General features: G+C 39.4%; 1 protein-coding gene across 24 annotated transcripts in view; it reads right to left on the reverse strand.

The window, feature by feature from the left end:
* DMD (dystrophin) overlaps nt 1-21,012 on the reverse strand; it is a 1,295,019-nt gene that overhangs the window by 86,747 nt on the left and 1,187,260 nt on the right. For all 24 annotated transcript variants that reach the window (XM_078390471.1, XM_078390476.1, XM_078390472.1 and 21 more), the window contains one exon: nt 12,348-12,409. In XM_078390471.1, the coding sequence (XP_078246597.1) occupies nt 12,348-12,409 (62 nt within the window). The remainder of the gene's footprint in view (nt 1-12,347; nt 12,410-21,012) is intronic.

A 21,012-nucleotide genomic window follows, 5' to 3' on the forward strand; every position in this document is an offset into this window, starting at 1 on the left:
CACTCTCATTTCACAGACCTCTTCTTTCCATTTTCTTTTCTCCCCATCGACTCCATTCTATGTTGTATTTCTGCCAAATACCCTGATAAATGCAGAAGAAATGCCAAGACTGGAGTGCCCAGAGCTACAATCCTGTCCTCCTTCTGTTATATTTTTTAGAAATAGCAAAAATAACCTCATACCATTGTTTTAACTGTCAAGAAGACAAGCATCAGATTATCTAAACTAGCTTTTGTATCATTCATCTTGAATATCAGCTAAGAAAATTTATTTGGTTAATATAATGCTACCAGTCTTCAAGATATATGTTATATTCCTACTGCTAGACTTTTATGCATATCGTATTTTTTTGCTCCATAAGACGCACTTGCCCCCCCAAAAATGTGGGGTGGAAGTCTGTGCGTCTTATGGAGCAAAGGTGGCGATTTTGCCCCCACTGGCCCCGTAGGGGGAGCGTCGCAAAGGTACGAGTGAGCCTCCCTGGACCCTTGCGACACTCCCCCCACCCCCCACGGGGCCAGCGCAGGCGAAATTGCCAGCTTCCAGGTGGGAGGAGCATCGCAAGGGTCTGGGAAGGCTCACTCGGACCCTTGCGATGCTCCCTCCACCCCCACGGGGCCAACGCAGGCGAAATCACCAGCTTCCAGGGCGATTTTGCCCCCGCTGGCCCCTGGGGGGGGTGGAAGGAGAGTCGCAAGGGTCTGAGTGAGCCTTCCTGGACCCTTGTGCTGCTCCCCCCACCCCCATGGGGCCAGCACGGGTGAAATCGCCACCTTCTGGGTCTCTTTTGAGGCTTGGGAAGCCTCAGAAGAGTCCCAGGAGGTAGCGATTTCACCCCCTCTGACCCCCGGGGGGGCAGGGTGAGTCTCTAAAGGGTCCTAGGTGTGTTCCAGGACCCTTTAGAGAATCACCCTCCCCCAAGGAGGGAGCTTCCCAAGCCTCAAAAGAGTCTCAGAAGGTGGTGATTTCGCTCCCTCTGACCCCCGGGGGGGGAGGGTGAGTCTCTAAAGGGTCCTGGAACACACCCTAGGGCCCTTTAGAGACTCTCCCTAACCCCCTGGGGGTCAGAGGGGGTGAAATTGCCACCTCTGGGACTCTGAGGCTTGGGAAGCTTCAGAAGAGTCCCAGAAGGTAGCGATTTCTCCCCCTCCAGCCTCCGGGGGGGGGGGCTGGGTGAGCCTCCAAAGGGTCCTAGGGTGTGTTCCATAAGACGGACCTCTCCATAAGGCTCACCAATTTTTAGGAGAAGAAAACATATTATTTTTTCCTGTTTTCTTCTCCTAAAAATTTGGTGCATCTTATGGAGTGAAAAATACGGTATCTTTATTTTTTTATTATATTTCTATTTATATTTTTATTATATATTTATTATATTTTTATTATATTTCTAATAGGCTGCTCATTAGTATATTGTTCTTCTGAGATTGTTCCTTTCTGCCAAATCTGCTTCACTGTAACAGTGACAGCCCACACTTTGATGTAGTTTGAAATAAACGGAATTTTAAACAAAGACTGTTAATCTATCCCAAAAGCAAATTAATAAAGCATTAGTTTGCCAATGCACAAATGCCATTGTGCATACTTGTAAAAGATCACTATTTTTACTCTGAAAAGTAAGGACAGAAGGGAAAAGCAAGATTTCCATGTTACAAATGAGACTAAGAAGTGAATATCATAGATTAGCATATAAATAGCATTTACTGAAAAGAAAAAACCCCTATGCAAATACTCTTTAAATAATGGAAATGGGTAATGTTAGGAGAAGAACAAAACTTCATATAAAACAGCAATCAGTTTGCGTATTTAGATTATTAATACATTTATCTGCCTGTAAAAGCATGTTCACCCTTCTGATCCATTTAATTCATCTACCCCTGCCCATCATCTTCTCTATTACATTAACCTCTCTCTGCAGGAGACCTCCTTTTTCACAATCCAATCAACACAAGCTCTTTGCTAGATTCTACTGATGTCTTTCATTCACAATATAATAAATTCTCTCCACTCCCAGATCTCTGTATTTTTCCATTTTATCCATGTCTGCATTTTAAGTGAAGTGCATTTCATTACACATATCCTGAACTCAGATATTCCTTTTGCTTAAAATATCTTGTTCTAAGTATGATTAAGCAACATGAACTATGGAGCAAAAATTCCTCCAATAATATTCTCAATTTGAAAACATGCAGATACATGCATAAAAAGTTGCTTGATTCATACATATGACTGATGTATACTACACATAGCATCCATTTAATTTTGTTTTAAATAATAATATCATCTGTCGTCAAGTCAATTCTGGCTTGAGCAGCTTGCCCAAGGCCACACAAACTGGCTCTTCTTGCAAGGAGACACAGCGGGGAATTGAACTCCTAACCTCTGTCTCCACAACCAGATACTTAAACCACTGAGCTATAGTAAATAGTTTCTCGTGCTTTATTAATATATCATTACAATGTTTAGCACGAGAATATTTAAATGGCAGCTGCATCTACTTTAACTTTATTCTTTAAAGGGATTTTTAAGCATCCCTAGAGATATTCTGACAAAAATTGTTTACGTTTTATGCAACTCCTCTTATCAATCCTAATGTCCTATCCCCCAAGGAACAGAAAAGTAATAAGCAATGCAATGTACAACACAATGAGTGACATTTTACCACTGCAACCAGTAATGGCAAATTCCTTATAAAATACTGTAAGGGCTAATGTGAACCTTTTACTTGTAAAAAATAACCATCTAACTCCCAGTCTCAAAACTTGAAAACTTTAACCTTCAGTATTAAAACTAAAGGGATTTTTCATGGTATTCCATTCCTCACATGTAGTTCAAGGTGTACTTCTTTTCCACTGACTCCTACCACATTCAACAGGTCAAAGATGCATACATACAGTCATGGCCAAAAATATTGGCACCCTTGCAATTCTGTCAAAAAATGCAACACTTCTCAGAAAATTCTTGCAGTTGCAAATGTTTTGGAACTCACATGTTCATTTCTTTGGTTTGCGCTGGAATAACACACACACACAAACAGAGAAGAAAAGTGAAATCTGATACAATCGCACTAGGAAACCCAAAAATGCACTGGCCAAAATTATTGGCACCCTGTCTAAATTGTAAGAAATGATAGCTTTTCAAGCATGTGATGCTCCTTTAATTTGTATTTAGACACATCTGTCACAAGTAAGAGGTGTGGACAATATAGTAATCACATTTGCAACCAGTTAAGATGGAGAAAAGTTGACTCAACCTTTGTGTTCTGTGTGACACTGAGCATGGAGAAAAGAATGAAGTGTAAGGAGTTGTCTGTGGATTTTAGAAAAAAAATTATGGAAAAACATCGACAATCTTACGGCTACAAGTCCATCTCCAGAGATCCACTATGCACAATATCATCAAGAGGTTTACAGTCCACGGCACTGTAGCTAACCTCCCTGGATGTGGATGGAAGAGCAAAATTACTGAAAAATTACAACAAACGGTTGTTTGAATGGTGAATACAGAACCCAGATTAACTTCTAAACAAATTCAAGCTGATCTGCAGACACAGGGTACAACAGTGTCAGCTCGCACTATCCTTCGCCATCTGAATGAAAAAGGACACTATGATAGGAGACCCAGGAGGACACCACCGCTGACACAAAGGCATAAAAAAGCAAGACTGGAGTATGCCAAAACTTTTGTGACAAAACCACAATCCTCCAGGGAGAATGTACTGTGGACAGATGAGACAAAAGTAGAGCCTTTTGGTCAAGGACATCATGGCACTGTTTACAGAAAAAGAAATGAGGCATTCAAAGAAAAGAACAAAGTCCCTACAGTCAAACATGGTTGAGGTTCAAAGATGTTTCGAGGTTGCTTTGCTGTTTCTGGCACTGGATGCCTTGACTGTGTGAATGGTATCATGAAATCTGATGATTACTAAAGAATTTGGGGGTGCAATGTAGTGGCCAGTGTCAGAAATCTGCGTCTCCACCAGAGGTCATGGGTATTCCAGCAGGACAGTAACCCGAAACACATTTCCCAAAGCACTCAGAAATGGTTACAAACAATTATCAGGCCTTTGGCTGCAGAATAAATTTGTACAGTATTGTTACAAACAAACACTGGAGAGTTATGAAATGGCCAGCAATGAGTCCAGATCTGAATCCCATAGAACACCTGTGGATAGATCCCAAAACAGCAGTTGAGAGAAGGCATCCTTTAAATCCAAAGGCCCTGGAGCAGTTTGCAAAAGAAGAGTGGTCCAAAATTCCAGTAGAGAGGTGTAAGAAACTCATTCATGGTTGCAGGAAGCGATTGATTTCATTTTTTTCCATTCCAAATATTAAGTTAAGGGTGTCAATAATTTCGGCCAGTGCATTTTTTGATTTCTGTATGGGACTGTATCAGATTTGACTTTTCTTCTGTTTTGTTGTTGTTGTTCCAATGCAAACCAAAGAAATGAAAATGTAAGTGCCAAAACATTTGCAACTACAACAATTTTCTGAGATAAGGATTGCATTTTCTGACAGAATTGCAAGGATGCCAATATTTTTGGTCATGATTTTATATTTGTGTTTTGTGCTACTGTATGTATGTATGTACAGCACAAAACAGACTACATAATTCACATTTTTAGGTATACTACATTGAGAATTTACCTGCAAATCTCCAAAAGACTTTGGTTGATTTGAACTGAAGTCAACAAGAAGTATAAATTTCTTCCTATAAATATTTTCACTTTCTAAATCAAAGCAACATTACTAATGTACATACCCAGTGTGAACAAACCTCAAGTCTGTCCATCCCTAGCTTTTTTTGTGTTGAAGCAAGGATGGGAAAGCTGAGAATACATGAAAATTAATCTCTCACACTGTTTCACATGGCACTGTGAATCACTGTTTTCCAAAAAAACAATACACGGAATATGTACTAAGATGATGCTGATGCTGATGATGATGATGATGATGATGGTGGTGGTGGTAAATACAGAAAAAGGACCAGATAGGATATAAGTATAGTGAAGCTTGTGTGGTGTAGTACAGTGATAGACTAGGACTCAGGAAACCAGGGTTTGAATACTTCTTTGTCCATGAAAATGTACTTGAGGAGTGCCACTATTAAAACCCCACCTTAAATACCTCACTTATTTTGAAAATTCTTTTAGGGTCACTATAAGTCAGATGCAGCTTTATGAAACAAAACACATAGCACAGTGCATGGGATATAAAAATTACATTATTTTGAAAGTATTCTGCAATGTGAAGTTTCTCAAGAGCACATAAAAATATTGTGAAAGGGCTTCTGATGCTGCAGGTGGAAGGACTTCACAAATGACAGTGCTATAAACCCCATGGGTACCAGTTTTATATAACCACCAAGTCTATAAAAGGAAAATTAAACCTACTCAAATGATCCACATTCCTTCACACACCAGAGAAACCAAATTTCTTTTTGGTATGTGTGTTGGAGCAAAAGATATTAAAAATTTAACAAATATGTGATATTAAAAGCACTTTAACTTTGACTTTTTGTATAAGATAAAAACTCTTTAAGGTCTTCAGCACCATCCCATTGTTATCCATTCTAACCCAAGGCAAAGAGAAGTACCAAAAAGAGATTTAAGTATTTTACCTAAGGATAAACGGGTTAGACTTAAATTGTTCAATTTATATAAAGTGTTATGCTGTATTAGATACACCTGGAGTGAAAAGAGAGGTTACTCACCTGTAACCATGGTTCTTCTAGTGGTCCTCTGTGAATTCAAACAAATGGGTTTTGTCTGAGCCTGCGTCGGACCCCTCGGAACATTCTCGAGCTTCAAAAAATTAACAATAGTCGAACGTTGCCCCTATAGCGCATGCTCTGCCCGCCCCTAGCCTCAGTTCCATTTGTCCACCATAACAAAGCCAATCACATAGTAAGCAAAATTTGAGTGATGGACAGTGGGGAGGCAGGGTGGGATGTGTCAATTCACAGAGGACAAGAAGAACCATGGTTACAGGTAAGTAACCTTTCTTCATCGTGGCCTCTGTGAATGAATACAAATGGGTGACTAGCAAGCTCATTTACTGGAAGGAGGGCCGTCACTGCAACATGGATGTTAGCACTGCTCTTCCAAATCTGGTCTCCTTTTTGTGAGGTCCAGTCTGTAATGTGTAACAAATGTAGACACAATGGACCAGGTGGACGCTCTGCAAATGTCAGGTATGTCTACTCCCCAAAGTAGAGCCGTGGATGCGGCTACAGCTCTAGTGGAGTGAGCCTTTAGGTCTGCAGGAAGGGCCTTGCCAGCCAACTCATATGCTAGGGCAAGACGATCCATCTTGAAATAGTAGCAGAAGAAGCTGGAGGGCCCTTGTGCGAGCCATGGAAACAGATGAACAATTTAGGAGATGAACGTATGTCCCTAGTCCTTGATGTATAGAAGGCAAGTGCCCATCTGACATCTAAGGAATATAGCATAATTTCAGCCTCAGAAGTAGGGTTAGGAAACAATGTTGGTAAAGTAATGGGTTGGTTAATATGAAAACTTGAAACAACCTTCGGGAGGAAGGAAACATTTGTGTAAAGAACCACTTTGTCCTTGAAAAACTGCAAGTAAGGAGCATCAGCCCTAAGAGCAGCTAACTCGCTTGCTCACCGTGCAGAAGTAACAACTACCAAAAACAGCGTTTTTAAAGATAATAGATGCAAGTCTGAAGAACTTATGGGTTCAAAAGGCGGATGTGTGAGAGCATACAGAAGAGTTTCTAGAGACCACTCTGGTATCGCAGGTTTCACTGGCGGACATAGATTATGAAGACCTTTAAGGAACGCTTTCAAGGTAGGGTGGGAAAACAGACGTGCTGATTCAGAACAACTGGGCTGATGGGAAACAATGGCTGAGATATAGACCTTCAGAGTAGAATGGGCTAAGCCCTTATTAAATAGGAAGGACAGGTAGGTAAGAAAGGTGCAAGGGAGACTGGGGATGGTTGCAATCCCTTAGATTGTGCAAATTTCATGAAGTTATTCGATTTGTAGGCATATAAGAGGGTTGTAGAGGGTTTCCTGGCCTTGTCCAGAACCTCCGTGATAAAGGGTGAATCCTCCATGCCGACAAGTGCAGTGACTGAAGGTCCAGATGGTAGATGCTGCCCGAGTTCTGTGTGAGGAGATGAGGAATCAGGTCTAGTTTGATGAAGTTTGAAGCCAACGCTTTGACGACTGAAAACCGAGGTTGGCGAGGCCACCGAGGAGCTATTAAGATCACGTTGGCTCATACTTGATGGATCTTGATCATTGATCTCTGTATACAGTGGGGTCTCTACTTAAGAACTTAATCCGTATTGGAAGGTGGTTCTCAAGTTGAAAAGTTCTTATGTTGAATCTACATTTCCCATAGGAATGCATTGAAAACCATTTAATCCGTATCTGCTCTTTTCCGTCCATAGAAACTACAGTGGAACCTCTACTTAAGAACTTAATCCGTTTTGGAATGGTGTTCTTAAGTAGAAATGTTCTTAAGTTGAAGCAAAATTTCCCATAGGAATGGACTGAAAACCAATTAATCTGTTCTGGCTGTTTTTTTGTTATGTAGAGGTGCGTTCGTACATTAACCATAGCTGGTTAATACGTACTCTACCACTATGGGGAGAATTTTTTTTTAACCTATGATGACCTAAGGTTAAAAAAAGAGCAGGAAAGGTTTTTTTTTCCTGTTCTTATCTTGGATTTCTGTTCTCAAGTAGAAGCAAAATTTAGCAAATGGAGCTGTTCTTAAGTTGGATTGTTCTTAAGTAGGGACGTTCTTAAGTAGAGACCCCACTGTAAGTGGAATGGGCAGAAAGAGATACAAAAGATCCAGCCTCCAATGAGTCATGAATGCATCTCCTAGGGATGCAGGACCTCTGCCCCCATGAGAACAAAATAGATCACATTTTCTGTTCAAATGCGTGGCAAACATGTCAGCTATTGGATGTCTCCATCAGTTGCAGATCATTGTGAATGTTAGTGAGTCCAGCTCACATTCATGGTTTTGACCAGTTAGACGACTCAATTTGTCCACCATCTCGTTGTCTGTCGTGGAGACATGAATCTCTACCGGAAACGTGTTGCTGATAGTGCCATTCCCACAGAAGCACCGTGAGGTAAAGCAGAGACATTGAGTGGGTTCCGCCTTGTTTGTTTACGTAGTACATGGTCGTGGTGTTGTCTGTCACTACCTGGACAGTTTTCCATAGTGTCATCAGTTTTGTCGTTAAATAAGCCAACTGCATCAAAAAGGAAGACCCTCAATACAGGACTTGGCATCCTCCGTGATCCCTGAAGACCTAAGCCATGCATGTCTTCTTAAGGCAATAGCTGATGTCATAGATTTGGATGCCACATCAGCTGAGTGACAGGATGCAAGCCTTTGGTGCTTGGCTACGGTCATGACTACTGAGTAAGTGTTCAAAAGTGACTCTTTATTGTCTTCTGGTGCAGTCTGCAAGGCAGGGAGCACTCAATCCCAAAGCTGCCTTTGATAAGCCCTCATGGCAGCTTGGTAATTTGCAACTCGAAGCAAAAAAGTTGCAAAAGAATACATTTTGTGGCTGAAAACATCCAGTTTTCTCCCATCCTATTGGTTGGGGTGGGTTTGGCAGTCCTGCAGATCTAGATTGGTTACACTGAACGATAATAGAATTGGGTGGGGGATGTTTTATCAAAAAGGTGGTGTCATTACCATGAGTACAGTAATGGTTTTCCATTCTACGTGTGACTTGTGAGGAAGCAGGAGACATAGACTAAGGCTCCTTGACAAGGCCCATGAGTGCAGGAATAAACGCAAGACTCAGAGGGGGAGACCTTTCTTGATTAATGTCTCAAAATACCAAGTCCTCAGCAGGTGGGGGAGGCTGTTCAACGTCAAGTTTTAAGGACCGTGCCATCCTCGCTACCATTTGGACATATGATGAAAAATCCTTTGAATGGGAGGATGGATGTAGGTCAGTGCATCAGAGTCCGGGGTTCTACCATCAATGGGCAAGTCTTCCAAAGCCTCAGAGAAGACCTCCTGATCCTGATTATAAAGTTCGAGGGAAGGGGCGGGAGATAAACGAACAGGAGAGGATTTTTTTAAGGCAAATAAAACGATGCATAGTCCAAAGAAGAGGGGCAACAAGAAAAACACATGGTGAGACAAAAAGTCAAGGTCTAAACCAATTCCAAGAAATAAGTAGCTCTAGTAAGAGAGGTTCCTGATGCAAAGGCAGCAAAAATGGAACTGAGGCTATTGGCAGGCGGAGCATGCACTATAGGGGCAACTTTCAATTATTGTTATTTTTTTGAAGCTCTAGAATATTCTGAGGGGTCCGACACAGGCGCAGACAAAACCCATTTGTGTGCATTCACAGAGGCCACAATGAAGAAACTTTTTTTTGTTTTATTCTGCTACACTGTACCACTTGCCGGTTTCCTCACACATTATAAAACAATTTAAAAAACACCCTCCCTTTCCATCATAGATGTTTGTGCTCACCAGTTACGTAGGGTGGGTGGGAATCATTAATAATCTTGCAAAACGTTTCTTCTTGTGTGTAAATTAGTATTTGTTTGTTTTTTAACCCAATCCAATACTGCACCTATCCTCTTTTTATATAGGATTTTATTCACATTAACTGAATAATGATTTCTAGTGGAGAAGCGGGGTGGGGAAAACAGGTTGCTTTTTAACACTTCTTTGAATTGGCTTCTACACATTCACACTAATGGATCTATGTTAATGCAGAGATACTCTTTCAAAACCATTTTTCCTTTTTCCCATGGCACATCATATTCCACCACACTGTTCTCTCAAGTAACCACAGGTGCCAAATAGGCGGGTGGGTGGAAGTAGTCATGTGAATACATTGGAAGAACAAATGCTACAAAAAGTAATCCATTTAGATTCATTTTGGTCTCTATGTAGCCACACTAATGAATGAAGACTGGTGAGCTCGGTACCACATAATGCATTTGTAGCATTCTTTCTCCATTGATTCTCTAGTGGAACAATTAGAAAAATGGAGCACTGGGTTGAGAGAACATTTCCACACTGTTATGCCTTATCAAAGGCATTATAAAGATCAGTATGTTCAGGTGCATATTCTCGGTTTGGTAAGACTGCTTGTCATTTATCCTGGTTTTTCATTCTAATCAGAGCCTTGTGCAGTCACCTTGAGAGAGATTTCAGTGATGGCCAGATGGGATTGTTGGCACGGTTGTGTAGATTTTCCTCAGCTAGTTTAGAGGAAATTCCTCGCACCTCCTTAGCATGAGACACAGACAAACGTGGGTGCCTGGCTTCATTTTCTTAAAAAGATGGTCCAACCTGTGCTGTCCCCCTTGGAGTTGGTCACTTTCTGTTTCAGTGTAAATGAGGTTAATACCAGTGCAGCCTTCTAATGCCAACTTTTTCAGCTTCAGTGTTGAAACAGAAGCCTGCCAAGCCAGTGTTCCTGACTGATGCGAAGGTGACAGCTGGGACAAACAGAACTGGACCACTTCCCCACTCCCCTTTTCAAATACCTATTTGCACCTGAAGTAGTGAATGCCCAGTAGTCAACATAACAACATAATGTTGAGAGAAAATATATTAAGGAAGCATCATTTTTAATTGGTAAAATAGCTATTTCAAGCTATGATTAATGCTGGTCAATCATATCATAAGACATACATATGCTATGTGTTTTTCTTTCCTTTTGCCTCAGAAGGGCTTGCAGATGGCTTCGTTTATTTCCAACAGGAAAAAAACTTCTAAACTATTACACAGCCCGAATTCACAAGCACAAATTCTCATAGTTAGAGAGAACTGGGAACTTCGTGTGATCAAATTTGGTTAAATCAAAGGTAGCCAGATGAAAACTGAAAAGGAGTAGGATGTTCTGAATATTCTTATATTCCTGAGAAAAAGATTCTATGAGAACCCATTGCAAAAGTAAGCAGACAGGTGTGGCCCAGGACATTTTGTCCATGAAAGGATGCCTGCCCCCATCCTTTCATGGGACTAGTAATTGAAATTACTAATTACTGGACTAGTAATTGAAATTTACTTTAGTACCACTAACAGTACAATGTCCTCCATTGCATCCTGTTGTTGTTGTTGTTTCGACTTATATACTGCCCCATAATGCTAAAGCACTCTCTAGGTGGTTTACACAATTATGCAAATAAGATCTTGTCCCTTAGTGAACTGGGTACTCACTTTATCGACTTTGGAAGGATGGAAGGTTGAGTCAACCTTGAGCCGGCTACCTGAATCCATCAGGATCAAACTCAGGTGACATGAGCAGAGGCTTGACTGCTGTACTGCCGTTTACCCACTATGCCACAGGGCTCTTTTTCTATTGCACTTGAGGGCAACAGATTAGATACAGAGTACAAGAGATTCCACCACCCTCTTCTTCACTCTCCCACTGCTGCCCCTTAACATATACTAGGTTTCTCAAAGGATCTAATAATTTTCATGAAATACTTTTCAAGTGGGTGTGGGTGGATGGAATCCAGACTTTAGATATTGGCTGAAAATTGTTGAGTTGGGTAGGAATAACGGAGGCTGTCACTCTACTTCAAAAGGTACATTCTGGATCTGCCCTTTTATGACAGATAACTAAACATTTCCAAGGTCAAATCTATCCATAGACAAAGAGGCAAACTGAAAATCACATCAAAATCATTAAAAAAAACCACCTTCTGGCTTAATGTACCCTTTAAACTGCTTAGGTGATTGCTGGAAAATCTCTGAATGGAGGGAAAACAACTGTGGAGTCCCACGGCTGAGTGCTGTGATTCCAGAGTTTCCTTCTGCAGCTATGCAGCACGTCCAGGAGCCTGAGAACAGTTGCCTTTCATGTCAGAGGCAATGTGAATGGTCAGCAGGGTGTTACAGGCAGTAGTATTCATCCTAATAACAGCGTTATGTGAAAGGCATGTGCCCCAGTACTTTGACGACACTAATACTAATTTTAACCAAAATTTGACCTTTTTTTAACTGATGGAAGGAGAACGAGGGGAAACAGGTTGATGTCAATTTCTTGATTCTTTAAAAGGTATATGAAAAGGTATGTGTCACAAAAGATAAAACACAGAAACTGAAAATATAAACCATTTAATGACAGCTAAAGCTAAGATTTCTTTTTTTAATCCCTCTGTCCCCCTTTTAAAAGCTTAGGTCTAAATTCAGCTGTCAATCCCAAACTGAGCAGCTCAACCAACTTTAAAAATATCCTATTCTACTCTACTTGAGACTGAAAATTGGACTGCTTTTTCATAAAGCTTTTATTTTCATTCAAAATTAATTTATTAGTTTACCAAGAAAAATCATTCTGACATTATACATTGTTTAACGAGAATTCTCTTACCTAAGGACTGGTAGAGCTCTGTCATTTTGGGATGATCCCAGCAGGTGGTTTGTGTCTCATGACTGTAAGACAAAGCAATAAGGAGAGTTACTTGCTTAGCTTATGTTAACCTCAATACCTTTGAAATAAATACCAATTTATTCCAAAATATATGATTAGGCAGTTGCACTGTTTAGCGTTTACAATTTTTTTGATAACATAAGCAAAATTTGGTAATATAATGATGATAATTTCAAGCTGACACAGTGGAACACTTTTCCTTATAGTGAAACTAACATTTTCTGTGGTTCCAGAATTATTCACAATGGGTGTTTCATCTCTTCTGTTCTCAAATAATTCTTACATATTTTTGGTCACATGTGCAAAGGCTGTATCTAAGATTCATCCTGTGCATCTCTAATACTGGAAGCAGCTTCACGAGGAGGCAAAGATAAGACAGATGGGCCCAATGGGAAATATTGAAAAATATTAATGGTGATAGCTTTTAATGGAGAAGGGAGAAATTACATGGTTGTTACCTGTATTTCAACTGCCATAAAATGGGAAAGTGAAAATGCTAAAACATAAAAATAAATAAATAATGTAACAAAAATAATTACTATATCTTAGCAAGTCCTGATTAGCTGGATGCTACTGCAACATTCTAAAACTGAAAAGTATTTCTTGGTTTCAGATTCGTCTTCTTGCAAGGCAAAATTAATCAGCATATTCACTGGGTGAAGGCTTAGTATCAAATATTTTATCACACAGCCACTCAGCTTTTCACACAATGCTGCAAGCAGAATTGGTCCAAATTCTAAATGTGGCAATATTTACACTAGAGATTCAGAATGACCTGCTAATGGATGATAGGAATGTGTTCTTATAATAACATGTTTGCTTCTGTTGCTGAGACACTAAGCACATTCTTATAGACTTTAAATTACTGATAAGGGCTATACAGAAGCAAGTGGGTTTGCCGCAGAGTGACTGGTTAGTGAATGTAATCAAGTATCACAACGGATCGAATCAAGCTTTCCTGTAGGATAACAATCTTAGATTGATAGCAATGTATTTGGTTCACACATTACTTATCCATTTATCAGCTACATTAAAGAAAGAAAAATGCAAAAGTAGGGATTGGAATGTGCTATACAATAGAATATGCATTGTGTGGCTTGATACTATCCAGATATGCTATCCTTAGTAGCTTATCTTAAACCTTATTCAGCTATTAACATGCCTGATTTATCAAAACACACAGAAGGTACACCCAGGCCTGCCCTCTCCATCATTACCTTTTACATGCAATGGTCGAGAGGAGTTTGAAGCACAGAGATTCCTACCACCACTCATACTCCATAGGTGAACATACAGCCATTTTTAACTCAAGAGTTCTTGCTCACTTGTAGAGCCTAATTTCTCTCCAGCCACCTTGGCCATCATTTGTACAAAACAGCTAGAAAGAGATTTCTAATGATGTTGACTGAAGCCTGAACAGGGTTGCAGATTCAATGCAATCTGTTGAGCAGAAGGTCTCAAGAAGGACTAAGGCTCAGGAGTGTGCCAATTCCTTCACTGTATTTTTGGCAAGGAAGTACTCCTCACCTGCATAACAGAATCTGAAAAGGGTTCAAAATCAACATGCTTCGTACAGGTCTAGCTCATAAAAAAATACAAATGTATTTCTTGTAGCAGAAACTGATAGTTGACTGATCAAGTAGAGTCTTGAATATGCTTTATGTTAATTCACAATTGCATAGCATAGGCATCCTTCAGTCTCGAGAGACTATGGTAACATGCTCTGAATCGAGGAGTGTCCTCTCCAGAGCATGAAGCCCGGGTAAGGTAATATGGAGGATAGGCTGTTACCCAAGCAGCAGATCCACCCTCTCCACATTGCTGAAATGGTCCAATGGAAAGGCAGGGGACAATACAACTGGATCCAGCAATGTCGCAGGAGTTGGCAGAATGACACATGCTGCCTTCGGGACTCCAGCTCCGGATTTTGCCTCGAGGTTAACTCCTGAAGCCTTTTCCATGAGTGGATATAGCCACAAGGCAGTGGAGGTTTGAAATGGAAGTTTTCCTTCTCCTAGATGGGCTGCCTTCCATGGCTGACGAGCCCCACCTACCCGGCAATTCACAATTAATCATATAATAATCAGGTTAGAAATAAAACAGAAACAACCTGGACTCTTTTTACTACTGAACTACTTCCACAAGTCATTCATTGACTTGTGGAAGAAAGTAGGGGAACTGAACACTACATATTCTCTGAGTTATTTCTCAGGGAAATAAACAGTGCAGTTCCTGTGTGGAGAAGGGAAATGATGGAGGAGGCCATTAATTTTTCTAAAGCTTAATATTTAAGATGAACAATTTTTTAAAAACCCTGAGAATGTGAGTTCACTTAATTTCTACCAGCTTTTGATGTATTTTGGGATGAGCAACCACACCAATTTGCAAGGAAAAAAAAAACCAGAGTTGGCGTTATGGGAGTGGACATGGTCCCCAAAGATCCAGAGATGGGCATCTCTCTCTCAGACCCCTGGAGATTGCACACCCTACTTTAAACCAATCCTCTTATGCTGCCATCCTACTAACATTTATCTGAGAGAAAATCATTTGAATTCAAAGGTGCTTTTACTTCTAAACGGACCACTCACGAAGTATTTTATAAGAATTTTGGAAGGAGAGTCTTTAGTTCTTGAAAAAAATGTAAAAAAATATATCTATCCAGGTTTATAAATGGTGATCTGATAAAATATCTGTTAACCAAATATTCACACCTACCCTGATATTCTGCTTTTTTTTCAGAACTGAAAGACAAAGGATTGTCTGAAAATTCATTAATCCTTATCAGACTAAATAATATATAGTTTAATGGGCTGAAATAATATTTTATACAATTACTATATACTAATAATATATATTACTTATACTGTAATTTATTATTATATTTTGGTGTAATGGATAAAGCATCAGACCAGGATTCAGGAGGCCAGGGTTTAAATAATTACTCGGCCATGGGGGGTGAGGATGACAATGGCAGCACCAGACTTTACATATATCCCACATTTTGGAAACCTTTTTAGGCTTGCCGCAAATTTGATGTGATTTGATAGCCTCGTGGCGCAGTGGTTAAAATGCTGTACTGCAGCCAAAACTGTGCTCACGACCTGGGGTTCAAATCCCAGGTAGCCGGCTCAAGGTTGACTCAGCCTTCCATCCTTCCGAGGTCGGTAAAATGAGTACCCAGCTTGCTGGGGGGGCAATGTGTAGCCTGTATAATTAAAATTGTAAACCGCCCGGAGAGTGCTTGTAGCGCTATGGAGCGGTATATAAGTCCAATAAATAAATAAATAAATAAACAAAATCTTAATATCTGTAGATAAGTATGGACAGTAGATTAAAAGTTTCTGTCACCATGATGAACTCTGTCTAAAATATTTATTGTGTTGCTTCAGATTTCTATTATTTGTCTGTAAAAAATAAGTAAAAATTATGTAAAAAATAACTTTACTTAAGAATGCAGATTTGGCCATTACTCATTGGCTCAGCAATTTAGCTGTAGCTAAATGGTGCCAATAAATGCTTCCTGAAATCAAACTTCTGTATTGTCTTGACATTTCTGTTTTAAGAGGATTTTTTTTAAAAAAAGTTTCATGTTCTAGCTTTAATTTCATGCAAAGACAGACCCTTCCATTAAAATTAGACTATACATGTGAAGAATTAGATCACCAAATGAATAAACCTTTCTAACCAAAGTATATTATTTTCACAATTCCTAAATTCTTCCTGCTGCCATTTCATAATTAACAATGTACAGTATGTGTTTGTAACTAGTACATGATATCACAGTATACAGTAATGTTAAAAAGGACACGATCCTTTCTATGAAGGCAAGGTAGAGTTCCATGAGTTTTAACTACCAATGTTCTAGTCGTAACAGCTCGTTTTCACAATTCACACTTTCAAAACGACTATCCATTCTTAACAGCCCTAAACAGCAATCTGAACACACAATGCTTTAGCTTATACAGCATAAAAACACACATACATGTACACATACCACACACACACACACACACACACACACACACACACACACACACACACACACACACACACACACAGAAAAGTAGAGAGCTGTGGACATTCATGAATTGGTTTCAAATATGTTCGTAATATTCTTCTGAAGCTATTACAGACTCTCACTCATCCTAATCATTGTTTAGATGTGCTACCTCCACTGTTCCCTCATTCTTTCCCAATGCACTCCTTCTATCTATCTGTCTTTAATAAGACTTTAATCCCACAGCAGTTATAATGTTCCTAAGCCTTCTACTAAAGGAAGTCAGGCATGAAGCTACAGGCATGGAACTCTTTTTGTTCCACAATTAAAAATTGATATCACAACTCTGAATTGTACTGAAGAGATAGACCATATTCATTCCAATTTTTATGTATGTATTTATTCATACATTTCATATTCCTATCTGTGGAAATTAGCACAACTTTTCTTTTCATGATTATGGGGATACAGATTTCTATACTTACTGCTTTCTGTACTCTTAATTCATCTCTTCAAAACAAACAACATGCATGAATAAATACTACTGTGGGAGCTAATAGGTTTGCAGCTCAAGCCCAAGCTAGATGTTATACACATATGTGCATAACTGACTGCTAAGGAAGGTAGACAGGAGGCAGTTTCTCATGATGGGACCAACACTGGAAATGTGGAACAAGGGAGGAACCATCTTTAGTACTTGTCTCAAATGCCATAAAAAAGCCATGGAAATGCACAGTGAGAGTTTCAGAGCCTTGACACATTCCTACTGTCATCTTTCCTCAGAGAAAACAGATTTTCTTCTTTCAAATGTGTTGCTAATCTACTCTTGCCTGTGTGCAATGAGTACTTTGGGGTTAAGATTCACTTCTGCAGCTCTCCAAGTTCACAAACTGAAGAATATAAGAATGGCCATGTTCGGCCAAAGCCAGTAGTCTGTTCTAATAGCGACCAACTGACACTTGTGTGAACCCTGTGTGAAACCAAAACATGCAGAAGTGCCTTTCCAATTGTGCTCCTGTTTCTTACCCACTGAGACAACAGCTCTATTCAGGAATTTTAAAACTATATCTAGGAAGAGGCAACTGGATGGTGTGCAGAGGACCCTAGGCCCTCCATCACCCCTGTTCATTAGGGAAGTCTGAAAAGAGATACTGTATCAAGTATGCAATTACAGTCCTCTTCATAATAGGGATTTCAAGCAATCAAATTTCCTCTCTGCCAGGAAAACCGGTATGTTCAGTCAAACATGCTTACACTCCCTCTCTGAATCCTGCTGTTCAAAATGGGATGTTAGAAGAAAGGTGGGCCAAACCTGCAGCCCCTCCACAGATACAATTTCAGAAGGCCTGAAGAGGGTTAATATACTGATCCACTAAAAAAAATTGGAGAAGGTCCCAGTGTTTTCAGAAAACCTGAAATAAGATTACACACCAGTGTTTACCAATACCTAACCCTACAGTTTATTTCAGAAAATGGCAAGTTTTGACTTGCACTGAAATGGAATCAACATCTCTTACCAAACCTGTATAATGCATCAGGTGTGATAAATAAGCTCTTTTTTTGAAGACATGTATCAATTGTAAGAAATTTTGAATAAAGCAGGAGAAGGAGCAGAAAATGAATTCAAGAAGCAGCAGAAGTTCTCTTACTCCTGCATGGAATTTTAAGAAAATAATAACTATCATTGCTGGAGCTTCTGTTCTTGCTCTAGCAAGAACAGCTTTACTAGCACTTTATATTCAAAACACAAGAAGGCTGCAGCTATTTCACTCCATCAAATAAAAAGTGTTCCTCCTCCTCTGAAATTTTTAGCTTAGAAAGTTATCAACAATTCCACACACAAGTGCAGCTCAAGGAAAGGTTAGACTCCACCGAGACTTCCGTTCATATGCTTCGCTGCCATTTTCAAAGGCCATTTAATTGTTTGCTTTGGGGCTACTTGAATGAAAGAAGGAGCACCATGTGAAGTAACGAAGTGCCAATTCAGCAACTCTGAGCATTCTTAACCACAGTGGGGAAAACATTAGCACCTTTAATAGAACTGAAGCAATTTTTAACTCGAGTGGGCAAATTTCTTTAAACATTCAGGTTTGTTTCAAAGAGGTTTTTCAACTTCAATAACAATGGGCTGCATAAAATGTGTACATTGTGAGATTTGGTGAATGAACGTGTGCTATGGACCATTTCCATTACATTTCATACTTCCCTCAGGCTCTTGGTTCCAACTCTCCAAAATGAACTAAAATACTTAAAAAGAAAGCATGCATAGCATATACTATACAGTTATTCAAAAGATTCAAGGATCTTATCTTATACTGTGTTTCCCCGAAAATAAGACAGGGTCTTATACTAATTTTTGCTCCAAAAAAAATTCATTAGGGCTTATTTTTAGGGGATTTTTTTTCATGTACAAGAATCTACATTTATTCAAATACAGTCATGTCATTTTCTTCTGGTTGCTGCACAATGGTGGAGGGCAGGGTTTCACTTAACTGGGGCTTATTTTGGGGGTAGGGCTTATATTACAAGCATCCTGAAAAATCATGCTAGGGCTTATTTTCAGGTCTTATTATAGGGGAAACAGGGTAGTACTTTGTGTTATACAAGGCCAGAGTACTATTCTTGTTTTAGGAGACTTAGGTCCAATTCCCCATGCAGCTATAGAACACAATGGTGACCTTGAGCCAAATACACCCTCTCAGATACAGTATACCAAGATCACAGGAGGCTAAAAATGGGCAGGAACAGAGCACTCTGAACTCACTGGAAGAAATGCATGTTAAAAAAATCCAACAAATAAATATAGTGCTTTAAATACTAATGACTGCTCCAGTATGAAAAATCTCTACATGCCTTTACTGAGAGACACACACATTTGCTACTGTCCTTGGAGTAAATGTTTGTATATGCATCTGGAATTTGTTTGGAAGAATTTCAGCAATTTATTTTTTACCTCATTTGAACCCCACATTTTGAAGTTCTTATGATTTAAATAAAAAATAAGAGAAAATCGCATCAGAAGGAAAAGGATATGTTTATGGTAGCAGAATACCATATTTTCCTCTCCAGCCTTTTTGGAGTGTTCTGTTTGCTCAAAGAGACAGGTTGTCTCTACTCCCAAGGAAATGCTTCATGTAGCAGATTATCATGTGAAATCAAGGCAGTTAGTGATCCTGAAGCAAACAGTGTACTAACCTCAAAATAGAGTTCAGAGGTATAACCAGGTTGTTATTAGTTTATTCCTGTTTCAAAGCCAAACTGGGAAAAGACAAGAGTGCATGACAAAGAAGATTATTTTTCGCTCCATAAGACGCACCTTTCCATAAGACGCACCGATTTTTTAGGAGAAGAAAACAGGAAAATATAATCTGTTTTCTTCACTCCATAAGACGCACAGACTTTCCACCCCCCTGTTTTGTGGGAAAAAAGTGAGTCTTATGGTGCAAAAAATACAGTATTCTCTTTGCTTATACTCCAGTCTCAGTTTACCACAGCTCAGTGTTGGAACATACATTTCGCAAACAACTCAGGTTCAATCTCTGACATCACAGGACTAGGCTGGGGAAGATCCTCTGAACCAATTCCCAGGAGAGAGAATATATAATATTGAACCACAGTGAGTGCAAGATACTTTTCTATGCTCTCTTAATAGCATTTTTTCTAGATCAGCTAGGAAGGTAAAGGAAGCAAGTGTTCTCCCAGTTCTGATGGGCTTCGCTGACAATAAGGTGGAGGACAGATAACAGCATGGAAAATCTTCTTTACACCTTGATCAACCATCCCAATGCTAGGATGTGCACAGCATCCATAAGATTTTTCTGACAGAGAGTCTCATAAAGATAACTACACACATAAAGCCACTGCCATATCAGTGTTACCAACAGGGTCTGTTAACTGGCTGTATATGAGGTCGAAAGTCCATCTAGAAAAGAAGTTAAATGTAATCAAATGAAGAAATTTGTAAATGACTTTCCCTCTAATTACTGAACAAATGGAACTGGAACTGCACTATTCAACTCATACCAAAATATACAATAAAATCAGTGGTTTGTATCCTATTAACATCACCTGCAGCATCCTGTCTCTGGAAGCACCACTGTAGGCTCATTTCCACTGATGTGCATTTTTTAAAGGCAACTAAACAAAAATTAAAAAGGACATTCTGCATGAGATTAGCAAAGAATGTCTGCAAATGGATCTAGGTAGATGTTGTGTACAAACCACTATTATTTCATTCAAATCAGCAAAAATTTTAAAAAATGTATTCAGGTGTCCTTATTTGGACATCTCCAGATGTAGTCTTCTTTCTTTAGAACCTTTCATTACAGTGGCCTCAATTCACTTGCTAGTCCTGATTAAAGCAGACCTGCTGAATTAGTGGGACATACATAACTGTTGACTGAATATTCAGTAATTGAATCAATGAATCTACAACTACTGGAACAAAGAGTTAGATTTAAGCTATGAGCAATTGAAATGAGAAGAAAACAATAAAAGTCCACCAATGCCACACTTCTTAAACTATGTTTCTGAATCTAATTCTAAAATGTAAGTTCCTAATATATATATATGTAACTTCTTAATATATTGTTCTGTTCCTAATTTACA

This window comes from Pogona vitticeps, chromosome 3, assembly GCF_051106095.1.
Source record: "Pogona vitticeps strain Pit_001003342236 chromosome 3, PviZW2.1, whole genome shotgun sequence".
Taxonomy (NCBI): domain Eukaryota; kingdom Metazoa; phylum Chordata; class Lepidosauria; order Squamata; family Agamidae; genus Pogona; species Pogona vitticeps.